The sequence below is a fragment of the Tachysurus fulvidraco genome, chromosome 22 (assembly GCF_022655615.1).
Source record: "Tachysurus fulvidraco isolate hzauxx_2018 chromosome 22, HZAU_PFXX_2.0, whole genome shotgun sequence".
In the NCBI taxonomy this organism is placed as follows: domain Eukaryota; kingdom Metazoa; phylum Chordata; class Actinopteri; order Siluriformes; family Bagridae; genus Tachysurus; species Tachysurus fulvidraco.
The window spans coordinates 11,767,452-11,788,274 of NC_062539.1; the positions used below are offsets into that span (position 1 = coordinate 11,767,452).

General features: G+C 36.8%; 1 protein-coding gene across 3 annotated transcripts; it reads left to right on the top strand.

Moving 5' to 3' along the window:
- The first annotated feature begins 680 nt into the window (after positions 1-680).
- Positions 681-19,878, top strand: LOC113637321 (neuropilin-1a-like). Of its 3 annotated transcripts, none has more exons than XM_047806597.1 (17): positions 681-1,108; positions 1,776-1,953; positions 3,395-3,576; positions 3,680-3,901; positions 4,115-4,282; positions 4,381-4,544; positions 7,324-7,479; positions 10,316-10,460; positions 11,788-12,119; positions 12,237-12,381; positions 14,099-14,296; positions 14,411-14,437; positions 14,833-14,973; positions 15,175-15,635; positions 15,722-15,818; positions 16,318-16,368; positions 19,138-19,878. In XM_047806597.1, exons 1-17 carry the CDS (start codon positions 1,042-1,044, stop codon positions 19,419-19,421), a joined length of 3,018 nt encoding a protein of 1,005 aa, XP_047662553.1. In that variant the 5' UTR covers positions 681-1,041; the 3' UTR covers positions 19,422-19,878. The 3 variants fall into 3 exon arrangements, with proteins under 3 accessions (XP_047662553.1, XP_026993726.2, XP_047662552.1); XM_027137925.2 differs by having other exon boundaries at positions 682-1,108; positions 3,674-3,901; XM_047806596.1 differs by having other exon boundaries at positions 683-1,108; positions 3,674-3,901; positions 19,141-19,878.
- The last annotated feature ends 945 nt before the right edge of the window (positions 19,879-20,823 follow it).

Below are 20,823 nucleotides of genomic sequence, written 5' to 3' on the forward strand. Positions count from 1 at the left end.
TCTCTCTCTCTCTCTCTCTGTCTCTCTCGCTTTCTGTGTCTCTCTTTCTCTATATATTTATGCACAGATATGTATGTGTGTTCAGTATATGTATATGTATATATAGAAATTTGACCTTTCTAAAACAGTGTACCATCTTTCCCATGACCCCAGAATATGTTTTCCAGCTGTTTAAAAAACTACTTACTGCATCAGTTAGAGTTAAATAACTTGTTGCCACCTGAACCATTGAAACATATTAAGCATTGCAGTAATTATTTAATGTAAGGCTCTTATATATTTGCTTAGTTAAATCCAGTTAGTGATTTTCAATGTTTAATAACAAGAAATTGGTAGAAGAGCAAAAAGCAAAGGTGAATCTATTAATCACAGGGTTAATAGTGCATCATAATGAAAGCTACAGTTATATTTATCCACTCAATTTGATCTATTTGATTTTATTTATTTATTTATTTATTTATTTATTTATTTATTTATTTATTTATTTATTTATTTATTAAATAAAATAGTCACCTCTGACGAGGACTAACAAGGATGGATGTGTGTAAAGAACATTAAAAAAACTTGAAATAAGGGTGGGAGATAGTAAAATGAAATGTTTAAGATATAGAACTTGTCTTAAAAGGCGGAAAGAAAAGTCGGAAGTGAGCTTTAAGACTATTTGTAAAGCCATGAGCGCGCGAGCTTCCTCCATCCTGTCAGCTTCAACAGAGGCATGGGAGAGCGCGAGCGCGACACTGAGCCGACTGAACACGGTCCGAGAACCTTTTGTCCCTGAAAACTGCGGGAATTTAAGTGATAGCAAGGACTTTATGTTTGGGTGTGAAGTGCCTGTTTCTCTGGTTTCTGCTGACAGCTTGATCGGACTGAAGAAAGCAGGATGCGCACGAGCTTAGATGCACTCTGGCTGGAGACTTCATGTTAAGATTCCAAACCTGAAACTGCCAGGATCCACATTCCCCAAGATCATCCCACAGGCTTACATTTGGTACCAGACCTTTGACGATTGTGTTGCATTCCATCTTTTTAAGACTTTTAAGGATGTACGTGGCGTTGCTGATTGTGTCTCTAGTGGAATTGTCTTCATTTACTGTTTTAGCCCAGATTGGTGAGTTGGTTTTGGTGTGGCTGAGTGATAGACGATGTTTTGTGTTATTAGTGATGCTTATGGCAAGTAAATGAGTTGTGCGAGTTCTCATGGCTCGTTTGTTAACACTGGGGCTTCTTATTACATCTTACTGCATCCTTGTTAACGTTTATATTTCTGGATTGTGTATGTGTGTGTGTGTGTGTGTGTGTGTGTGTGTGTGTGTGTGTGTGTGTGTGTGTGTGTGTGTGTGTGTGTGTGTGTGTGTGCGCGAGCGCGCGCGCGCACTGGATTATTTTTGCTTGCTTCTTTCACCGCCCCAGACGCTGTGATTATTAAGGTCATGTAACACACTTCCAAATCCTTGTCTTTTGATGTCGCTTTGTGATAACAGCAGCCATTTTTTTTACCAAACGGTTTTGATGATCCATATGAGTTATGCATCTGCCCACTTAACAGCCTCTGTGATATTCCTCTAAATTAAACATTTTTTTATTTTTCCTGCTCAAAATTATATAAGTGCACCAGGTTGCACTTTATGTGGCTAGGACTAACTTACTAAGTCCTTATAGCTCTGTCTTTGTTTTATGTAGCACCCTGATCCTGGAGAAACAATGATTATCTCATTTCACAGTGTACTGCAACAGCTCTATATGGTTGAAATGACAATAAAAGCTTTGAATTGCAGACAGCGCGTGCGGCGGTAATATCACAATCACAAGTGCAGGGTACGTGACGTCACCAGGTTATCCTTCTGGGTACCCGCTCTCGCAGCAGTGCGTGTGGCTCATCAGCGCGCCTGACCAGCACCAACGCATCCTGATCAACTTCAATCCACACTTCGAGCTCGAAAGCCGCGAGTGCAAGTGAGTGTCACACCAAGTCCACTTACACTGCATTTATTCTCTCTCTCTCTTTCTCTCTCTCTCTCCCCTCCCCCCTTCACACACACACACACACACACACACACACACACACACACACACACACACACACACACACACACACACACACACACACAATATTGTCACCTCTGTTGGTCAGTTCTATTGTTTGAAACATAAGGGCCATATATGTGTATAAATTTATATACAGAAAAATTATTCTTAATTTCCACTCTTATAACATAACATAAAGTAATGATTATGATTCTTAATTACCACTGTTGTAAATAAAAGGAAAAATTTACATTGTTTATTCTTCTGCATGCAAATTATACCATGCGATTTTCAAAGAAGTAAATAGCAATGTCTGTTTTGCAATCACACATGTGAAAGGAGCAACAGAGGGCATGCTCTTTGCAAGCCCCTAGAGAATAGTCCTTGCACTAACATATATCAGATGTCTTTCACAACAGCTTCTCCTCAAGAGTAGTTAGTAGGCAATTTTCATGGTTTGTTAGCTTCCATATAAAAAACAGGAACAGACAGCATATCAAAAACCTATTAACCCTCAATCTTATTTTTACAGTTACGAGCTTTTGCAAAAATGTATGGGGTTCAGTGAGGGGTGAGATGGAAAATGCCAAAAATATTTAAAAGACTGATTAAGACCTACAGTATCAACCGTTGCATGTTCTAAGTTTAGGAGCTTAGCATAACATGCTAGCAATAAAAAATAGACAGCTTACTTTTCCCCTAATAAAAATGACAGATGAGCCATCTAGACTGAATGACAGCTACGTACAGTAGGTGAACTGGCCCCTTGGAAGCTTTGGCCCTTGCCCTCATTTTACATTAGTAATTTTCTGGAAATTGATTATTTTATTATTTTTTATTGTGCTATGAGGTAATTTTTTTAAAATTCAGAAATGTTTTATTTAAATATTATCTTTTTTTTTTTAACAGAACATTACATATGTATATCTAATGCTTTAAAAATCTTTAAACTCAATTAAAATAAATACACAAATAAAAAATGAAATAAAAACGATGAAAATGAAAAGAAAATAACAATAAACGGTTCTTTTTGTGGGGTAGCAAAGCTGAAAAGAGAAACATTATCTATGCAGGAACTATGCATGAGTTCACAGACACTGGGTCAAATTAAGGTCATAGAAAGCTGAAGAGCATGGAATAAGGTTGACAGGAAATGCCAGAGCACTTTCCTACATGCCATTTAAAGGTTAATTTTATTGACTTTTATTGTGATTTTGTACCATATGGAAACTTTATTTTCCTATCAAGTGTCAATGAGTGCAAACTGCACTGTTTTTTTATTTGCACCGGTGAATGCTGAAAAATATTAGTTCAGTAAATTAATAATTGTTATTCTACTGGGTACGTCATTGTGTTTGTATGTGTGTAGGTATGACTTTTTGGAGGTTTATGATGGGGACAATGAAAAGGCGAGTCTAGTGGGGAAGTACTGTGGTAAGATAGCTCCATCCCCAATCACCTCTAGTGGAAATTCACTGATGATCAAATTCACTTCTGACTACGAGACCACTGGTGCTGGCTTCAGCATTCGCTATGAGGTGCACAGAACAGGTCTGACATACACAAGCACACACAGTCTGTATTTAACTACGTAACACACATATACATTTTATTCCTATATATTTTTTAATGTTTCTGGTTGTCTCAGTCACAGAATGTTCCAGAAACTTCACTGCTCTAAGTGGGTTGATCCAAACACCAGGTTTCCCTGATAAATACCCCAACAACCTGGAGTGTACATTAATCATATTTGCACCAAAGATGTCAGAGATTGTGTTGGAGTTTGAGAGCTTTGACATGGAACAAAATCCCACAGGACCAGCTGAAGCCTCATGCCGATTTGACTATTTAGAGATCTGGGATGGATACCCAACAGGTAAAGAGAGAGAAGCCCTGCACATGACCCATTACCCTAAACCACTGAAAGCTTAGTTTGTGTTTTGAATTTTATTGAAATATATGATCTCTCTCTCTCTCTCTCTCTCTCTCTCTCTCTCTCTCTCTCTCTCTCTCTCTCTCTCTCTCTCTCTCTCTCTCTCTCTCTCTCTCTCTCTCTCTCTCTCTCTCTCTCTCTCTCTCTCTCTCTCAGTTGGCCCTCATGTTGGAAGGTATTGTGGTTCAAGTAGTCCAGGCCGAGTTGTGTCATATACTGGCATTTTGTCCCTCTCCATTCATACAGACAATGCCATCGCAAAGGGGGGATTCTCTTGCAATTACAGGATCCAGTCCAACCATCAGCCAAGCCATGAGCAAGCCAGTTAGTACTGCTCAGTGTTAATTATCCTTTCAGTTATTATGAAAATTAAGGAGTGGAGAACATCCATCTAAAATAATAACTGTGTGGGTATGTTACAGATGAGTGCCTTTCTCCTTTGGGAATGGAATCTGGGGAAATAACTGATGACAGAATTACCTCATCATCTCAGTACAATCCCAGCTGGTCTCCAATCCGTTCACGATTAAACAACTATGATAATGGCTGGACACCATCAGAAGATTCTTACAGGGAATGGATACAGGTACAAACAATGAGATGTCATAAAATGTCATCTCATTTTCAACAAAGACACAAATATAGATTAACACATTGTGGTCAGAGTTCTGTGGAAAAAGTGAACAGTTGAATTTAATAGCTAGTTGGTCTTTCTTTTGCAGCAACAACCTCAACCAAGCGTTTCCTCTACCTGCAGATTATACCTGCATAATATTCATTTTGGACCACTCAACCATATTATTGTTGTCTGGGTGTAAGTGGTCATTCTATTCTGATTTTCTTGGGGTTATTCCACTGCATCTCTATGGATAATAAAATAATATGGATAATAAAAAAGTACAAAAAAGCTAACATTATACAAAGATTTATACAGAGATTCAAGATTAGTATTATACTTATATTTAAATGTGTTTGTATTGAGCAAGAACGAGGAGACAGGTGACTGTGGCAAGAAAAAAACTACCTTGAATGGAAGACTTGTATACAGTTGTATACACTCTGACAATTGTGTATTGAATAGGAGGTTGTTGTCCTCATAGACCACATGAAGTTCGTAGCTTCTCTTTGAAAGTTCACAATCTTCAAGAAGTAGAAAGCATCACTTCTACTAAGCATCAGCTGCCACACAGCCACCCTGAGGCTAACCTGTAGGTTATCTTGATATACTTGGGAGTACCTTTTTCCCTCGATGATGGCAGGTTGTCCAGGGTCTGAAGCAATTGTGTGGCCTTTTCAATTTTGATTACTCAATCTTTGCTTCTAGTGGGCATAGCCACAGTACTAACTATTCTCCAACTGCAGAGAGATGAATATCTAAGCTCTTTGAGATAAGTTTGTAACCCTTTCCATCTTTATGTGACGCAACTGTTAATTGTTGGTTTTCTGAGAGCTTTTGCTAATCATAGTTTAGTAGCTGCTTTTTATGAATAGCAAACACAAAATGTTTTTACTAAAAATGAATTGGATGCCAGGTTTGCTAATTTCCAACTGTAATTAACTTTTGTCTAGGTCATTGTTCTAAGGAAGTCTAAGTCAATTTATTTTTCCAACATATACTCTGAATATTTGAGCTTATTTTGTAACTTAGGTGAAGAACAAACAAGATTGTAGACAATTTATCTATAGATGCAGGTAATTCTAAAAGTTTCAGATACTTTTAATTTTTATCACTGTAACTTAAATCAGTATTTAACTTAAAGTGCATGAAATTATTTTCCAAGCCACCTTGATTGACTTGTTATGGTTTCCACTAATGTAGATGTAGGAAGGGTTTCCTTCCATAGTGAAAATGTATTTATAGACCTGACTGAAGATTCTGACGCATTAAGGAAAACAAGTCCATCTGGAGAACAAATCCATGTCTAACAATACAATGTCTTAGAGGATGAAAGAATAAGTGAGGGGGGATTTTTTCACATTAATTTTCTAACACAGATTGGATTTGACTGAATTAAAATGAATTTCAACATATTGCTGTTCTTGTGGATTTGACTGAGTAGTAAATACTACTGTGTAGTACTAGTTCCCAGTAAATAAAAAAACAAATTGTCTTTCCCAATAGTCAAAGCAAAAACTGTTTCAGGGGATCTTTATATTTAGTCTATATTATTTGTGCAGTATTGTGTCATATAAATTGTGCCAAATTACAGTTCCATCATTTTTTAGGCTATACTATTAATGATTTGGTGCAATAAATGTGCAATAAAATACATCTGCTTTGTCATGTTAAACATGTATAAGTTAGTGGCTTACCTAAGATTATTAATTGAATTACAGCACAGTGCATTTTACAGCATTTTATAGCTTTTCTCAGCAAAGGGTTGTACAGTTGACTGCAAAATTGACTTTATTTAGTCTGAAATATTTTTAGACAAACAATCGAAGTAGATTTAATATGTGGTAACTTAAGGAATTCCAGATGTGTTTTAAAACAGAAAAAAGTAGAGAAATACTGGGAACAAGCATGAAACCAATAGATACTTGGTACATGGTTCCTTACCATCAGATGTTTTAGTAATACTGGGAATGAAAAATGACCCCCCCAAAAAAAACCTTTCAATCTGGTTTTGGCCCCAACTGTGTCTTAAGAAAACAGAGAGACTGTAGGCTCAGCAGTGCATTCCTCTTGCAGTCTTCACATACAGGTACATGCAGAGCAGTATCCTGTTTTTCACAGGAAGAGCTCTTTTTGTTTGTCTCCAGGCCACTTGTTCATGGGAACTTCATGTACGTCCTGCCATTGTTTTGTTGTTAGCAGTCTTAAGGTTTGTTTAGGGTTCTTTAGCTTATTAAAGCTTGCTATATCCATCTGTGTGGTTTGTTGAATGGGGAAGCAACTGAACAAATGCTGACTTGGTTTCCATCTGTTCTCTGTGATACGTCTATCTTTTATTTTCACCAGAATAGAAGAAACACAACTGTTAATGTTTTTGTCTTCATTTTTTTTAGCTTTACTCCTTGCAAAATCCTCCAGCTATTTAATGATCTCCAACTCAGTGATAGCAGGTTAAGACTTTTTAAGACAGATTTAATCTGTCCCATAAGGAAAAAATTAACATTTTCTCCTGCAGTTAGTGTCAAGAAGTGTCAGAAAAAGAATAAAATCAGTTTTTAATTCTTTTAAATTGCAATTTGTCACTGAGATATAGAATTGACATAAACGCAATGCAACTCTGATACTAGACCGAGGCTTCTTCCATAGTTCATATTAACTCTATTCCATTATTATTCTATAATAAATGCATAAAATATAATAAAAGTATAGTGTGTACAGATGTATCTCTCTCTTTCTGTTTTTCTCTCAGGTGGATCTGGGCTTCCTACGGTATGTTTCAGCTATAGGAACACAAGGAGCAGTTTCTAAGGAAACTAAGAACGCGTACTATGTTAAGACCTACAAAGTCAGCATCAGCACCAATGGGGAGGACTGGATCATGGTGAAAAATGGCACCAAGCCTAAGGTATAAAACTTTCATTGAAGAAATTATGGCCATGATGGTGACATGTACAATTTATAATACTCTTTATAATACAATTTATAATACTCTTTATAATACAATTTATAATACTCTTTATACTCTTGACAAAACTCAAACGAAAACAAACTCGAACGTGTTTTAAAAATAAAGCAACCTGTTGTAATTATGTTAAGATGCAGACTGTGACTTTTTTTTTTAACTTTACAATATGATTGCTTTGAGCGAAGTGTTCAAGCTCAAGTGTTTGAACATGATGTATCTGAACATCACCCATACACTATTTTAGCTTCACAGTCTGTATTTTAAACAGCATAATGAGTTCAAGGCATCATGTGAGTGTCATTGTGCTTGTGTGTGGGAACATGCTCGTACCATTGTCATTGTGGCATTGTTCAATTTCATTGCATTTTTTAACATGAAACTATTTTCCACACCTTGGCTTATACATATCAGTTATGTAAACATAAACCTTTTGTTGGGACTGTTACTTTTCTGGGGATACTCAAATTCAATGAAAATAGTTGAAATCAGATTATTACTGTTTATACATGTGAAATCCTAAAGATAAGTGCCAAATAATAAAGCTTAAACAGAAAAAATTGTTAACCATATGTCAAAAGTTACAAATGATAAAATTCACAAAGAGTTTATTATTAAAATGTGATTTTTTTTTTTTATCATAAGTATATGATAAGTATATGATAAATATCATATAAAAACATGAAAGGATTGCTTCTGATATGCATGCATTCTTTTTTGCTTCTTTTGGTACATTTTAGATGTTTACCTGGTTGTTTACTTTAAATCTCAATTGGTCAACCTAGTTTAAAGTTGGAGGGGCTTTGAAAGTAAGCCCCGCCCCATTAAATGAAGGATGTGCTTCTGACATGGTGAAACAAATACAGTGCTCAGAGGGAAAACGGCAATGTAGTTGCATTTAGAATCTGACAAAACATATATATTCACATATAGTTCTTTATCATACAGATATCTTCATTCCATCCAGTAAAAGTAGCAGTTCAAATTAATAACCTACTGATGCAGTTGAAGTTACCTTCGTATTAATCTTCTTAATCAGATTTTTAATTGTCTCCTCATTATAGAAATGTCTCAAAAAAATTCAAAAGAATTCATCTGAATATACTTCCAAAATGCTAAATGCTTAAAATTTGAAAACATACTGTAGGTTTTTTGTTGTTTATTTTGTGTTGTTTTTAATAATGGCCCCATGAACTTGCCATTTTTGACCATTTCATACGAAAAGAATGAGATAATGGTGTAGAAATGAGGCAGAAATTGCCTAATTTCAATGTACCGATGCTATGTGTACGGACATTTTATGTAAAAATGTGTACATAAATACTTTATATGAAAATTTCTGAGATGTTTTGAGAATGAGGAGATGGTGTTATATTATTAGTGAATTCCATGGCGCCACCTACAGGTGTAAGCTCATGACATCTGGACATTTTAAACTGTATCGGACCAAATAATAAGACAACTTCCTCCTTCTCACCTAGTTACTGTTACCGGTTTAAACTACTACACAAATGGATGGAATTTAGGAATAGTATAATAAATCAATATGTGGTAATCCATTTGCAAATTCAATAGCTAGTCATATTATTTCTGTCATCTTTTTAATGCAATTTCAATGTTCTGTTCTGTTCATTCCACCATTTAAAAAAAGAAATCCAAATCAAATCAATATTTGGTGTGATCATCCTTTGCCTGAAAACAAGCATTAATTAATTGAGGTACACTTGCGCACAGTTTTTGAAGGAACTCTGCAAGTAGGTTGTTCGACAATATTGGAGAACTAACCATAGATCTGTGCATGTAGGCTGTCTCAAATCCTTTTGACTCTTTATATAAATCCCAGACAGTTAAGATCAGGGATTCCAAGGCATACTTCCAAGGCTCCTTGTTCTTCTTTATGCTGATGACAGTTTTTAATGACATTGGCTGTATGTTTGTTGTCATTGTCTTGCTGCAGAATAAATTTGGAGCCAATCAGATGCCTCCCTGATGATATTGCATGATGCATAAGTATCTGCCTATATTTCTCAGTATTGATGACACCATTAATCCTGACTAAATCTCCAACACTATGTGCAGAAACCATGTTTCACTGTTGCTTGCCTACACTCATTATTGTACCACTCTGCAGCCCTTTGGCAAACAGCCTGCCTTCTGCTACAGCCAAATATTTCAGATTTTAACTCATCGGTTTAGAGCACCTGTTGCCATTGTTCTGCACCCCAGTTCCTATGTTTTCATGCATAGTTGAGTTGTCTATCTTTGTTTCCACATTGGAGGTATGGCTTTTTGGCCACAATTTTTTCATGCAGACCAATGCTGGCAAGACTTTTCTGTATATTAGAATACAAAACTTCTACACCAGTTCTTTGCTGATGGCTGTACTTGACATGTCGAAGGAAATTAAGCATGACGTATCTTTCATCTGCCGCTTTAAGTTTCCTTTGTCGACCACTCTGTCTACAGTCCATGACATTGACTGTTTATTTGTGCTTCTTCAAAATAACTTGACTTTACTCTGCAATCCTTGCCTGGGGAAGACCTTGCATATGCAGTCTAGCTACCCTGTGTCGGTGTATAAACCATAAGGGAGACTAAAAACTGGGTGAGGAACAACAAAACTTTGCTAGTTAAGTACAGTTTTAACAATCGATCCAACAGTGTACCCACCCATGATGATGAAAGATGAAACATTTGCCATGCTTATTGTATGTTCAGATATTTTTATTACTTGAAGAATGTGTGAGTTCAAATTAACAGGCCATGCTTTGTTTTTCAGGTGTTTCAGGGCAGTAACAACCCCACTGATGAGGTCCGTGCCTTTTTCCCAAAACCTACACTAACACGGTACATACGGATACGACCTCAAACTTGGGAAAAAGGCATCTGTTTGCGCTTTGAATTATATGGCTGCAAGATATCAGGTAACAGACAGATGCAAACATAGGAACAAAGTTAGCACGATCAAACATATACACAAGCATACCATCTATTTCTCTGATATTTTTGGCAGTTAATAATACATATGGGGGGCACGGTGGCTTAGTGGTTAGCACGTTTGCCTCACACCTACAGGGTTGGGGGTTCGATTCCCGCCTCCGCCTTGTGTGTGTGGAGTTTGCATGTTCTCCCTGTGTCTCGGGGGTGTCCTCCGGGTACTCCGGTTTCCTCCCCCGGTCCAAATACATGCATTGTTGGTTGACTGGCATCTCTGGAAAATTGTCCGTAGTGTGTGAGTGAATGAGAGTGTGTGTGTGCCCTGCGATGGGTTGGCACTCCATCCAGGGTGTATCCTGCCTTGATGCCCGATGATGTCTGAGATAGGCACAGGCTCCCCGTGACCCAAGGTAGTTCAGATAAGCGGTAGAAAATGAATGAATGACTGAATAATAATGCATATGGCTTATGTTTAATAACTGGTTATTTTTAGCCTTTGGGAATAGCAATGATGGAACAGTTGGTATGTTCACACTCTATTAGACTATATTCGGTATTAAATCATAATTGTCAGACCTATTGAAACATTACTCTTCTTTACTTTTGATGAATTTACATGTGTGCTGCCACCATTGAATAGGCACAAACTTGGCATACCATACTCTGAAGAATTTACATGTAAAAGCAGATATTTATTGCTCATAGTCAGAATTCCTACCTGTGTGCCATTTTTCAGAATTTGTGTTATTGTAGCTTGTAGCTATTAACCTTTCGGCAATGCTTTTGTATAGAACAAAGTCAACATATCAGAAATGTGCAGTACTTAAATAACCAAACCAAAGAAATGGTTTCCTGAACAAAGTTGACTTAGAGGCCGTACACATACTGTATAGAGTTAAGGTTAGCTGGCTATGTAGTGTAACCAGCAGATTGACATGATGCTCCTGTGGATGGTCCCACATGGAAACATAAATCCAGCTCATTGGCCTTGGAGTCTCAGGCAGTATTATGCAGTTTTCTTTATAGTTTCCTGCTGTAGCTGTCCTTTCTTTGCATGATAATAGAGGCAAGTCTTGCCACTCTCCATGGATTTCTTTTGAGTTGAAAATATTTCCACTGAGTCATGTTTTTGTTAATGAATGTTTGAATTTTAATTGTTTTAATCTGTTCACAGTGCTGATTTAATAAAAGTAAAAAATTGTCAATGTGAGTTTTTGCCACTTTAATAATTTTGTGTACCATTATATAGTAATATTTCTTTTACTAAAATATGTTCATAATCTTTATTTTTAATGTCTCTCTCTTTTTTCTTAGATTCTCCCTGCTCTAGCATGTTAGGCATGGTTTCAGGTCAAATTTTGGACTCTCAGATCTCTGTGTGGCCTGAGCTAGAGAGGGGCTGGTTACCGGAGCAGGCCAGACTGCTAACAGGGCGCTCTGGCTGGGTGGCACCTATACCATATGGCACAACAAACAGCTTCTGGTTGACAGTGGACCTTGGTATTACTCACTGGGTAAATGCAATCATCTTGCAGGGTGGGAGACACAAGGACAAGTTTATGTTTGTTAAACGCTTCAAACTGGCCTATAGCACAGACGGCTCTGTCTGGAGCTACATACAGGAGGAGAACAGCAACAAAGTTAAGGTGAGAGAGAGACAGATAGAGGGAGAGGGAGGGAAAGAGATGGGGAGAAAACATGCATAGCGATTGAAAGAGAATATAATGATTCATGTGGATATGTATATATGTCTCAACCTGCAGGTATTCATGGGGAACCAAAATCATGACACTCCAGAGCTGCGTTCCTTTAAGCCACTGACAATGCGTTTTCTACGGGTATATCCTGAGCGTGGGTCGCATGAAGGCATGGCTGTCAGACTGGAATTGCTTGGCTGTGACACCCAATGTGAGGAACAGCCCACTTCAACACAGACAACAAGCCTAGACATAAAAAAACAATTTTCGTCATTTCCAGTCCTTCTAAATTATTTTAAAATGGCTGAAATAAGGTTACATAGAAGCTAAATTGAATTACCCAGTAATTTGCACATAGTAAAGTATAAATGCATAGGCTTTAATGAATAAGTTTACAAGAGGTTTCGGTGAAAGTAAAATAAGACTATAAACACAGAACTATGCCTAAAAGTGGCTGGTATGGCAACTATAAGGCACCTGATCTAATATAATATTAATGTAATACAGATTCAGCACCGACTTCACACAAATTAAATGAACAATTATGAGCACTAACATTAAATAAAAACATGTTTTATAAACACATACACTACGGTGTATATACAGAATTAGAATATATGAGTAATTACAATGAATAATGACACATAAAAAAGATATAGTACTATGCAAAGTTTTAGGCAGATGTTAAGAAATAATGCTTTTAAAAATATATTTATATGTTCATTTATTTATTTTTATCAATTTACAAAAGGCAAAGTGAGCGAACAGAAAAAAAGTAAATCAAATCAATATTTGGTGTCACTACCCTACCAGCATCAATTCTTAAACATGCACAAAGACAGGGATTTTGTAGGATCAGAGTCAGGGGTAAGATTAAACAGTTATGCCAAGCAGGAGTGATGTCCTATGTATAGGTTTTGGAACTTAGCTACAGCAAGTATCTTCATAAATGTATTTTATTGTTACATTTACATTTTACATTTATGGCATTTAGGAGACGCTCTTATACAGAGTGACTGACTTTTATCTCATTTATACAGCTGAGCAATCAAGGGTTAAGGGCCTTGCTCAGGGGCCCAGGAGTGGCAGCTTGGTGGCAATGGGATTTGAACTCATGACCTTCCAATCAGTAGTCCGACATCTTAACCACTTCCCACATTTCTTTTACTAAATGATATACATTGTGGTTAGGTCCCCTTTTTTCAGTCATAAGAGCATTAGTGAATTCAGACTAGAATGCCTAGCTTTCACACCAACCTTAGCAATCCACAGTCATGCTTGTGAAGACTAGGACTATTCAGAATAGTATGAGTTTTTATACAGCATTGGTTGCAGAGACAGTTAAACAAACTCACATCTTTCCTCATTAAGCTGAACAAACCCAAACCCTGCTCAGCACCATTTGTGGCCAAAGCACACATTGAATCATACCAATGGTTAGTTTAAAAGGATTAATTATTGGTCATCTTTTAAAGCGCAGGTAGATTAATGCATATTTTATTTCCAAAAGCTGGTGCAGGTTTGAATTAGGCCCCATATTCTGATGTTAGGCATTCTAGACTTTTAGACTTTTGCCTTCAACTTTGTGGCAACAGTTTGGGGAAGAATATGATGGTACTGCCATATTCTTTCAGTCATATAATGTATCAAAGAGGAAAAAATTACACATATAATTATTAACAAAAAATTAAATGCTTATATGTAAAAGCCACCTTCTTCAGTTGGCCGTCAAAGACATTTTCAGGTTTAGGAGGTCCAGCTGATTTGCCAAGTCACAATCACCAAACAGTGCTGGTCCTTCTGCTCATACATGATTGGTCATGTAAAGGACATTGTATTAAATAATTCTTAAATTATTGCACAGTTTAAATTAATTGTTTTAAACACATTCACACTCTTAAAGGGCTAAAAAAGAGTTTCTATTCTAGATACTACTCCTCTTCCTCCTGCTACTACAATGGTAACCACAGTGCGGGTAACTGCTAACATCGCGGTAACCAGCCCAGGTGCTGATAACAACGCAGTAATCAGCCCAATTGCTGGCATCACTACAACAAAGGACAGTGATGATGAATTTGCAACTTATCAGAGTGGAACTGGTACAAGTGAAGACTATGAGCCTACAGGTACTGTATCATATACACACTCCAACCTTAATCCCACACAGACATGTAACACAAACACAAAATTTTCTTTATTTGCATATTACAACTGCATTTTGTACTTGTGCTCAACTACAGGTACAGTGGCAGAGCCCATGGAATCTGGTGAGGGGCTTACACACTACATACATACTGTACATACTGTACATACATACATACATACATACATACATACATACATACATACATACATAACACATGTAGCTCAGAGATTGTAATATCTCAGAAGATCTACTCCATTATATTGGTACCAGGTCTGAGTATTTTATAAAATGCTGAATTTTCAAACTGTCTCCAGATTTTACACAGTATTGTGCAGAAAATGAAAAACATTGCGTGGCTTGAAACAACATATCGTTAAAAGATGAACGTGGCATGGTCATTGCTGTTGATTCTTAGAAATGTTTCTGAACTGTTTCTAAAAAAGTGCTTTGATATTTCTTTGACATTTATGTAAAAGTGTGCTACTTCTGATTTCTGTGTTTTTGCATTTTGGGCAGCCTATCTTTGGTTCAACTGCAATTTTGGCTGGTTAGACAATCCGTCCTTCTGTGGGTGGAGTCTAGACAGCATTGGACAAGTGGAGTGGTTCTTACAAAACAAAGACATGCCCTCCAAACTTCCCAATGAGGATTATACAGGTGAAATTTCACTGTTAACTCATGCAAAAAACTGCCTTTAGTGTTAAAAGTATAAAATGAACCTGCTGTAAACAATTTAAAAAATGGTGCTCAGCATTGCAAAAAATGTTTAATGTGGACATCTAGCCTATTCATGAGTAAGTTTGTTTAACTGCTGTTCTTTTAATATTTCTGAAGCATTTTTTTTTTTACTGTCATCAGGGAAACCAGGAAACTTTATCTATACTGCACTGAGCAGAGAATCACATAGAGAGACAGAAAAGCCATCAGAGCATGAGCTACAGCAGACTCAGACAGGAAGGAAGGTGGGGATGGAAGGCGAAAGAACCACAGAGGTTTTACGACAAAACGAAACGGAGAATAAAGTCAGCTTGGCACGGTTGGTCAGTTTGCCTGTTACGTCTCTTGATGAAGATCTGTGTGTATCATTCTGGTATCGATTCACTGGAGAGAACACAGGTGCCCTGCACATTCGCCAGAAGACAGAGGGGGAAGGGGACAGAATAAGAAAAAGTGGAGAGCTACAGGATGACAGAACAGACACACAAAGTGGTGGATATATGATAGAACAGGAGGTACTGCTATGGAGGAAGGAATGGCAAAAGACTAAGGGCTGGAAAGAAGGGAGAGTTCTGATTCCCCTTGCTGATAAATCATACAAGGTAACTTTTTGTTATCCCTGCACATCAACAAGCCACTGTGTTGACTTAATATTATTATTTAGTAGATCTTTGTATGTATGTGTTAGGTGATTATTGAGGGCATTGTTGACAGCACGTTGTCTGGACATATCTCTGTGGATGATGTGAGAATTGCCCCTGAAATCCATGCTGCTAAGTGTAAAGGTAAGCCCCATCTTGGATAATTATACTTTGCCCCACATTTGTAAGCTTTCTCTCTCATTTCCTATTAGGGTCATTTTTTGTCTCTGTTGTACTGGCTAATCTGTTTTTATTTAATCTCAGTTAAGTGTCTAACTAGTTCACAAATTCTACCCCATTCAAGTTCAAGTTCAATTCAATACGCTCTGTGCAGATGTGTACTGTAGTTGGGCACAAACTCTGTTAGCTTTCATTCTCTCTCACACAGTAATCTCATAGATGAAAATCACCACACTTTATCTGTCAGTTCATCCCATCCTCCTCTCCAGTTATAGATGATGCTCAGCCACTCTCCTTCTGCTACATACTGCATAACACAAGAACAGTTTCTTAGATTTTGTTTTTTACAAGAAAAATGAACTTAATATCTTCCCTATATTCCTTCTTGTGTTGTTCCTATATATTATTGTATATGTATATATGAATGAGGTAATGTATGAGGTAATTGTTGTGTGTGTTTCAGATCCAGAGTTTGAGTTTGAGGTGACTATTGGTCCAGCTAATCAAGAACCTGGTATGTCATCCATTGCATAACTGCACATTTAATATTTGTAGAATTTATATTGAAACAAGCAGTTGAACTAATTCGATTTTTTTGATAAATTCAAACAGGGTGAAATGTCTGAAATATGTTTTCTTTGATAGCTTCCTTACTGTTTAAAATATACCTTCAAAAGGTATTTGAGACATACAAACATTGAGGCAACGAATTTGTCTCTATCCCAGGTGGGATATGTAAGTAAAATGTAAGACTTTTTAAAGTTCAGCCTTCCACTATGGTTTGCATTTTCATTTAGCAGACAGCCTTATCCAGAGTGACTTACAACTGAGCAACTGAGGGTTAAGAGCCTTGCTCAGGGGCAACTTGGTGGACCTGGGGTTCAAACCCATGACCTTCTGATCAGTAGCCCAACACCTTAACCACTGAGCTACCACATACCACAACGTAGAGTTCTTATCCTGACACACAAGGTAGCAAAGAGTCACTGAAGGCCATATAGGAGCAAGCAGACGAAGATACACACAGTCTCAGCAGTTTCTCTTGTAAACAGGTGCAAATAAGTTCATTCATTCATTCATTCATTCATTTTCTACCGCTTATCCGAACTTCAAGGGTGTATCCTGCCTAGATGCCCGATGCAAATAAGTTGACTCACAAATTTCACACACCAATACACACAGTTCCAGTTCAATGTGGGCAACAGGTAGTCAAAGGCAGAATGATTTAAAAGGGCTAATTGGAATCCAGGTCAGACAGTCCAATGAATACAGTACCGATGGGCAGATGACAAAAAAGTAAAAAGAGCATAAAATGGCAGCTGCCCTCGAAGCACTCCATCCAAGATGGCCACTGACCCATAAGTGAATGTCGCTGCTTTAAGACCATATTATTTTGTAAGTATCCATTAGAAGATGGGAAAATTGTGAGGGATGTACATGTTCATCAAAAACACTTAAGTAGGCTGTGGTATTCAAGTGATGACTGGTATTAACATTCCCCACACTATTACACCACTTCCACCAGTCTGAACAGCCTAGATACAAAGCAGGCTGGGTCCATGTTGGTGCAAAATTCTGATCCTGCCTAAAATCGAGATTCATCAGGCCAGGTTACATTTTTCCAGTCTCAACTGCAGCCTCAGATTTCTATTCTTGGCTGACAAAAGTGAAGCCTGAAGTGGAACCTCTGTTTGCAGCCCAGTCATTTTTTACACTACAATTGTGGTTGTCTGGGTTACTGTTTTGGCTTATCAGAATAAAAGTAATTAGCTAAGTTTTCATTCAATAATTATTTTTGCAAGAAAGATTTAGCATTTTGGAATATTTACAGATATACTGTAGCTGATGGTAATGCACTCATGCATTTTATTCATGCAAAAAAGTGTCCATTTTTAATTTCATACACCCGTCATCAGCAAAACTATAATTAGCATTGTGAATAATGTAATTGCAGTAGCCATCCTTTGAGGAAAGAATAGTCATCATCTGATGAATCGTAAACACACAATACTGTACTATATATGTCAAAGACATTCTAAATGCTTAAAGTGAAAAACCCAGCTTAACGTAGCATATTGTACTAAAAACAACTAAAAGCATTTTATCACGCATTTCTGTCTTTCCATTTAGATTATAGTGCCATTGCCTTAGCAGTAGATTTATGACAAAGTACTCTAAGAGAAAATATGTTTTCCTTGTGATTGTTTAGTCCATTAAGTCACATTAAGGGTTTTTCACATCTAAACTTTTATAATATATATAAAATATAATATATAAATTATATAAAAAAATATAATAGTATAATAACAAATAACAATAAAATGGCCAATTTCAGTTAATCTGCACACAAATTTTGTGTTTGTGACTTTTTCAAATATTTTCACTTTGTTACTAAAAGTATAGTAAATTGGACTGTTTCTGTAGGATGTTCACATCTTGTTGGCTTCATCTCAATGCTGGAGCCATGGTTTGCAAAATTGCAAGGCATGCAAGGTATCTCACAAATCTTAACAGATATCAGGAGAGCTGGAGATGGATTAATGGAAAAGAGTTTCCAGAGTACTAGATCATAGCCATCTTCATTTAAATATGGCTTTTTGATAATAACTCCCAGTGACATTTCAAAATATTAGCACACAAAGTCTATCTTTATTATTTTGAAATATCAATTTGTGAAATAAATTAATGAAACAAAAGAGGATCTTGTGAGTTCCTCGTGCTACTCCATTTGAGGACCCTTGATTTATTGCTTGGTGTGTGTGTAACACAGACTGATCCATCCTAGAGTTACTGTAAAGGAACTGTAATGAATTTAGACAAGTTTGTCTTCATTTATGTGTTGCCAATTCAGTTGATCTATTTAATGACATATTATTACTATCAGCGATGGGTTTTCTGCTTCATACAGTATCATTATGCATGTTGACAGTGGTGTTGCTCACACTACACCAAAGTCTGAAATAGTCTTTTGTTTATAGAGGAATTCTGATTGCGAAAAAATGGATATATATATTGTTTACCTTTATAAGACAGGGGTTTTTAGCCATGCTAGCACATTATACAAGCTGACTCAGTTGTGGTCTGACATTTGAAAGCCAGCTTTATTCAACTCTGGCTCATCTGTATATAGCAACCATATCTCTGCCATTATGACATATACTGTAACATAGGATGCAAAACTTGAACAGGGATCAGTTCTCTGGGAATGGACATCATTTGTGCACTACTCATTCTCTCTCTCTCTCTCTCTCTCTCTCTCTCTCTCTCTCTCTCTTTCTCTCAGCAGACTGCAAACTTGAGCAGAGGTGTAAGGACATTGTGTGGAGGTTTGGACATTGGGATGGATCCATGCTAAAGACACTGAACCCCATTTTGATTACCATCATCGTGATGAGTGCTGTGGGTGTGTTGCTAGGGGCTGTGTGTGTTACATTGTTGTACTGTGCCTGCTCTCACAATACTGAGCAAACCACATCTGCCCTTGAAGATTACAAGTTTGAACTGGTTGATGGCCTCAAGTTCAAGAAGGAGACAGTTAGCCCAGAGAAATCCTATACAGAGGCATGAAAACCAATGTTATCTAAACTGTAAATTAACACTTTATCAAAGCTTGTGACTTTTTCTCAGGATATATAGGGTGCTGTAAAGAAAATATAATGTACAGTGTACTTGTAATTACAAACTGGTTGGTTTGTCTGTTTTTGTCCTTGTTTTTTAATACTTGGATGAATAATCAATATGAATGTATTTTTTTGGAACACTCTACCACAGAATATTGGCACAATCATTTTTCAGATAAGAAGAGTGCATCGCATGCAACCAAGATATCTAACCTAGTGGGTTTGGATCCTTTATACAATTGGTATTTTGAGGATAAATTTAGCATTTTTCTAGTTTTATCATTTCTAAGTTAAAGAAACACAAGAAATCCTGTCCTAATCTAACTCACTGACATTACTACATTCCAAAGAAATGATAAAATATATTTTTACATGTTGTTAATTAAAATTTTTTCATTGCAAAAGTTTTGTTAGTGAAGGAATGTTTTTGTAAGTTATGTGTGTGTGTGTGTGTGTGTGTGTGTGTGTGTGTGTGTGTGTGTGTGTGTGTGTGTGTGTGTGTGTGTGCATACTTACATGTGTGCTCAAACATAAACTCTTTACCATTTTCGTACTGACGCACCTAATCCACATGATCTGCCCTGACCCCATGGGACCACGGCCAGGCCTCACACTCCCACTAATGTTTTTATCAATCCTGATGCATCCCACATTTACAACTTGAATCCAGCAACAAATATAATTGATCAGTTTAATGGTATACTGTAGTTAGAAGGCCTGAAATAGTTACACCATAAATAGCATGTGCATCCTATACAGGTAACCAGAAGCTATTTTACTTTCCAGGACAAATATTTTATACTTCATATTCTATGATATTATCCATTATATGCTCTCAAAATTTAAAACCTATAGGTTTTAATAACTAGGTTTAAAATGAAACCCCGGACCCCAGAGGTCTGTAAATAACAATTAGTGGAATTGATCCTGTAGACTTATTTTTGTGACTACATATGTTAAGTTAGTATATAGAACCTCAAATGTGTTGAATTTATGTCTAGATTTCTGTATGGCACTTAGCTTATCATCCCTTGCCTGTGATGTGATGCTGATGTATACAAGCGGACAAGCTTTATTTAATGCAACAAATCTGTTTAGTTTAATCCATGTTTCTGTTAAGTACAGAACACTAAACTTCTGATCAGTAATCAATTCATTAACAATAACAGCTTTATATGCAAGAGATCTTATATTGAACAGTCCTAACTTCAGATAAAAGGTGCTGGCTGTACATTTACTATGATCTAATTTTATACCAATAAGGCTACTAAAACAAATTTTTCAAGTGTTTAAAAATTTTTTGTTTAGCTCGGGAGAACAAGACTTTATATTCTGAACCCTGAGTGATG

Excerpts from the sequence above, each read along its gene's own strand:
- LOC113637321 (XM_027137925.2), top strand. The coding sequence starts at position 1,042 with ATGTACGTGGCGTTGCTGATTGTGTCTCTAGTGGAATTGTCTTCATTT. Across the intron at positions 7,480-10,315 it reads AAAATGGCACCAAGCCTAAG|GTGTTTCAGGGCAGTAACAA; the intron begins GTATAAAACTTT and ends TTTGTTTTTCAG. Across the intron at positions 12,382-14,098 it reads GCTTGGCTGTGACACCCAAT|ATACTACTCCTCTTCCTCCT; the intron begins GTGAGGAACAGC and ends TTTCTATTCTAG.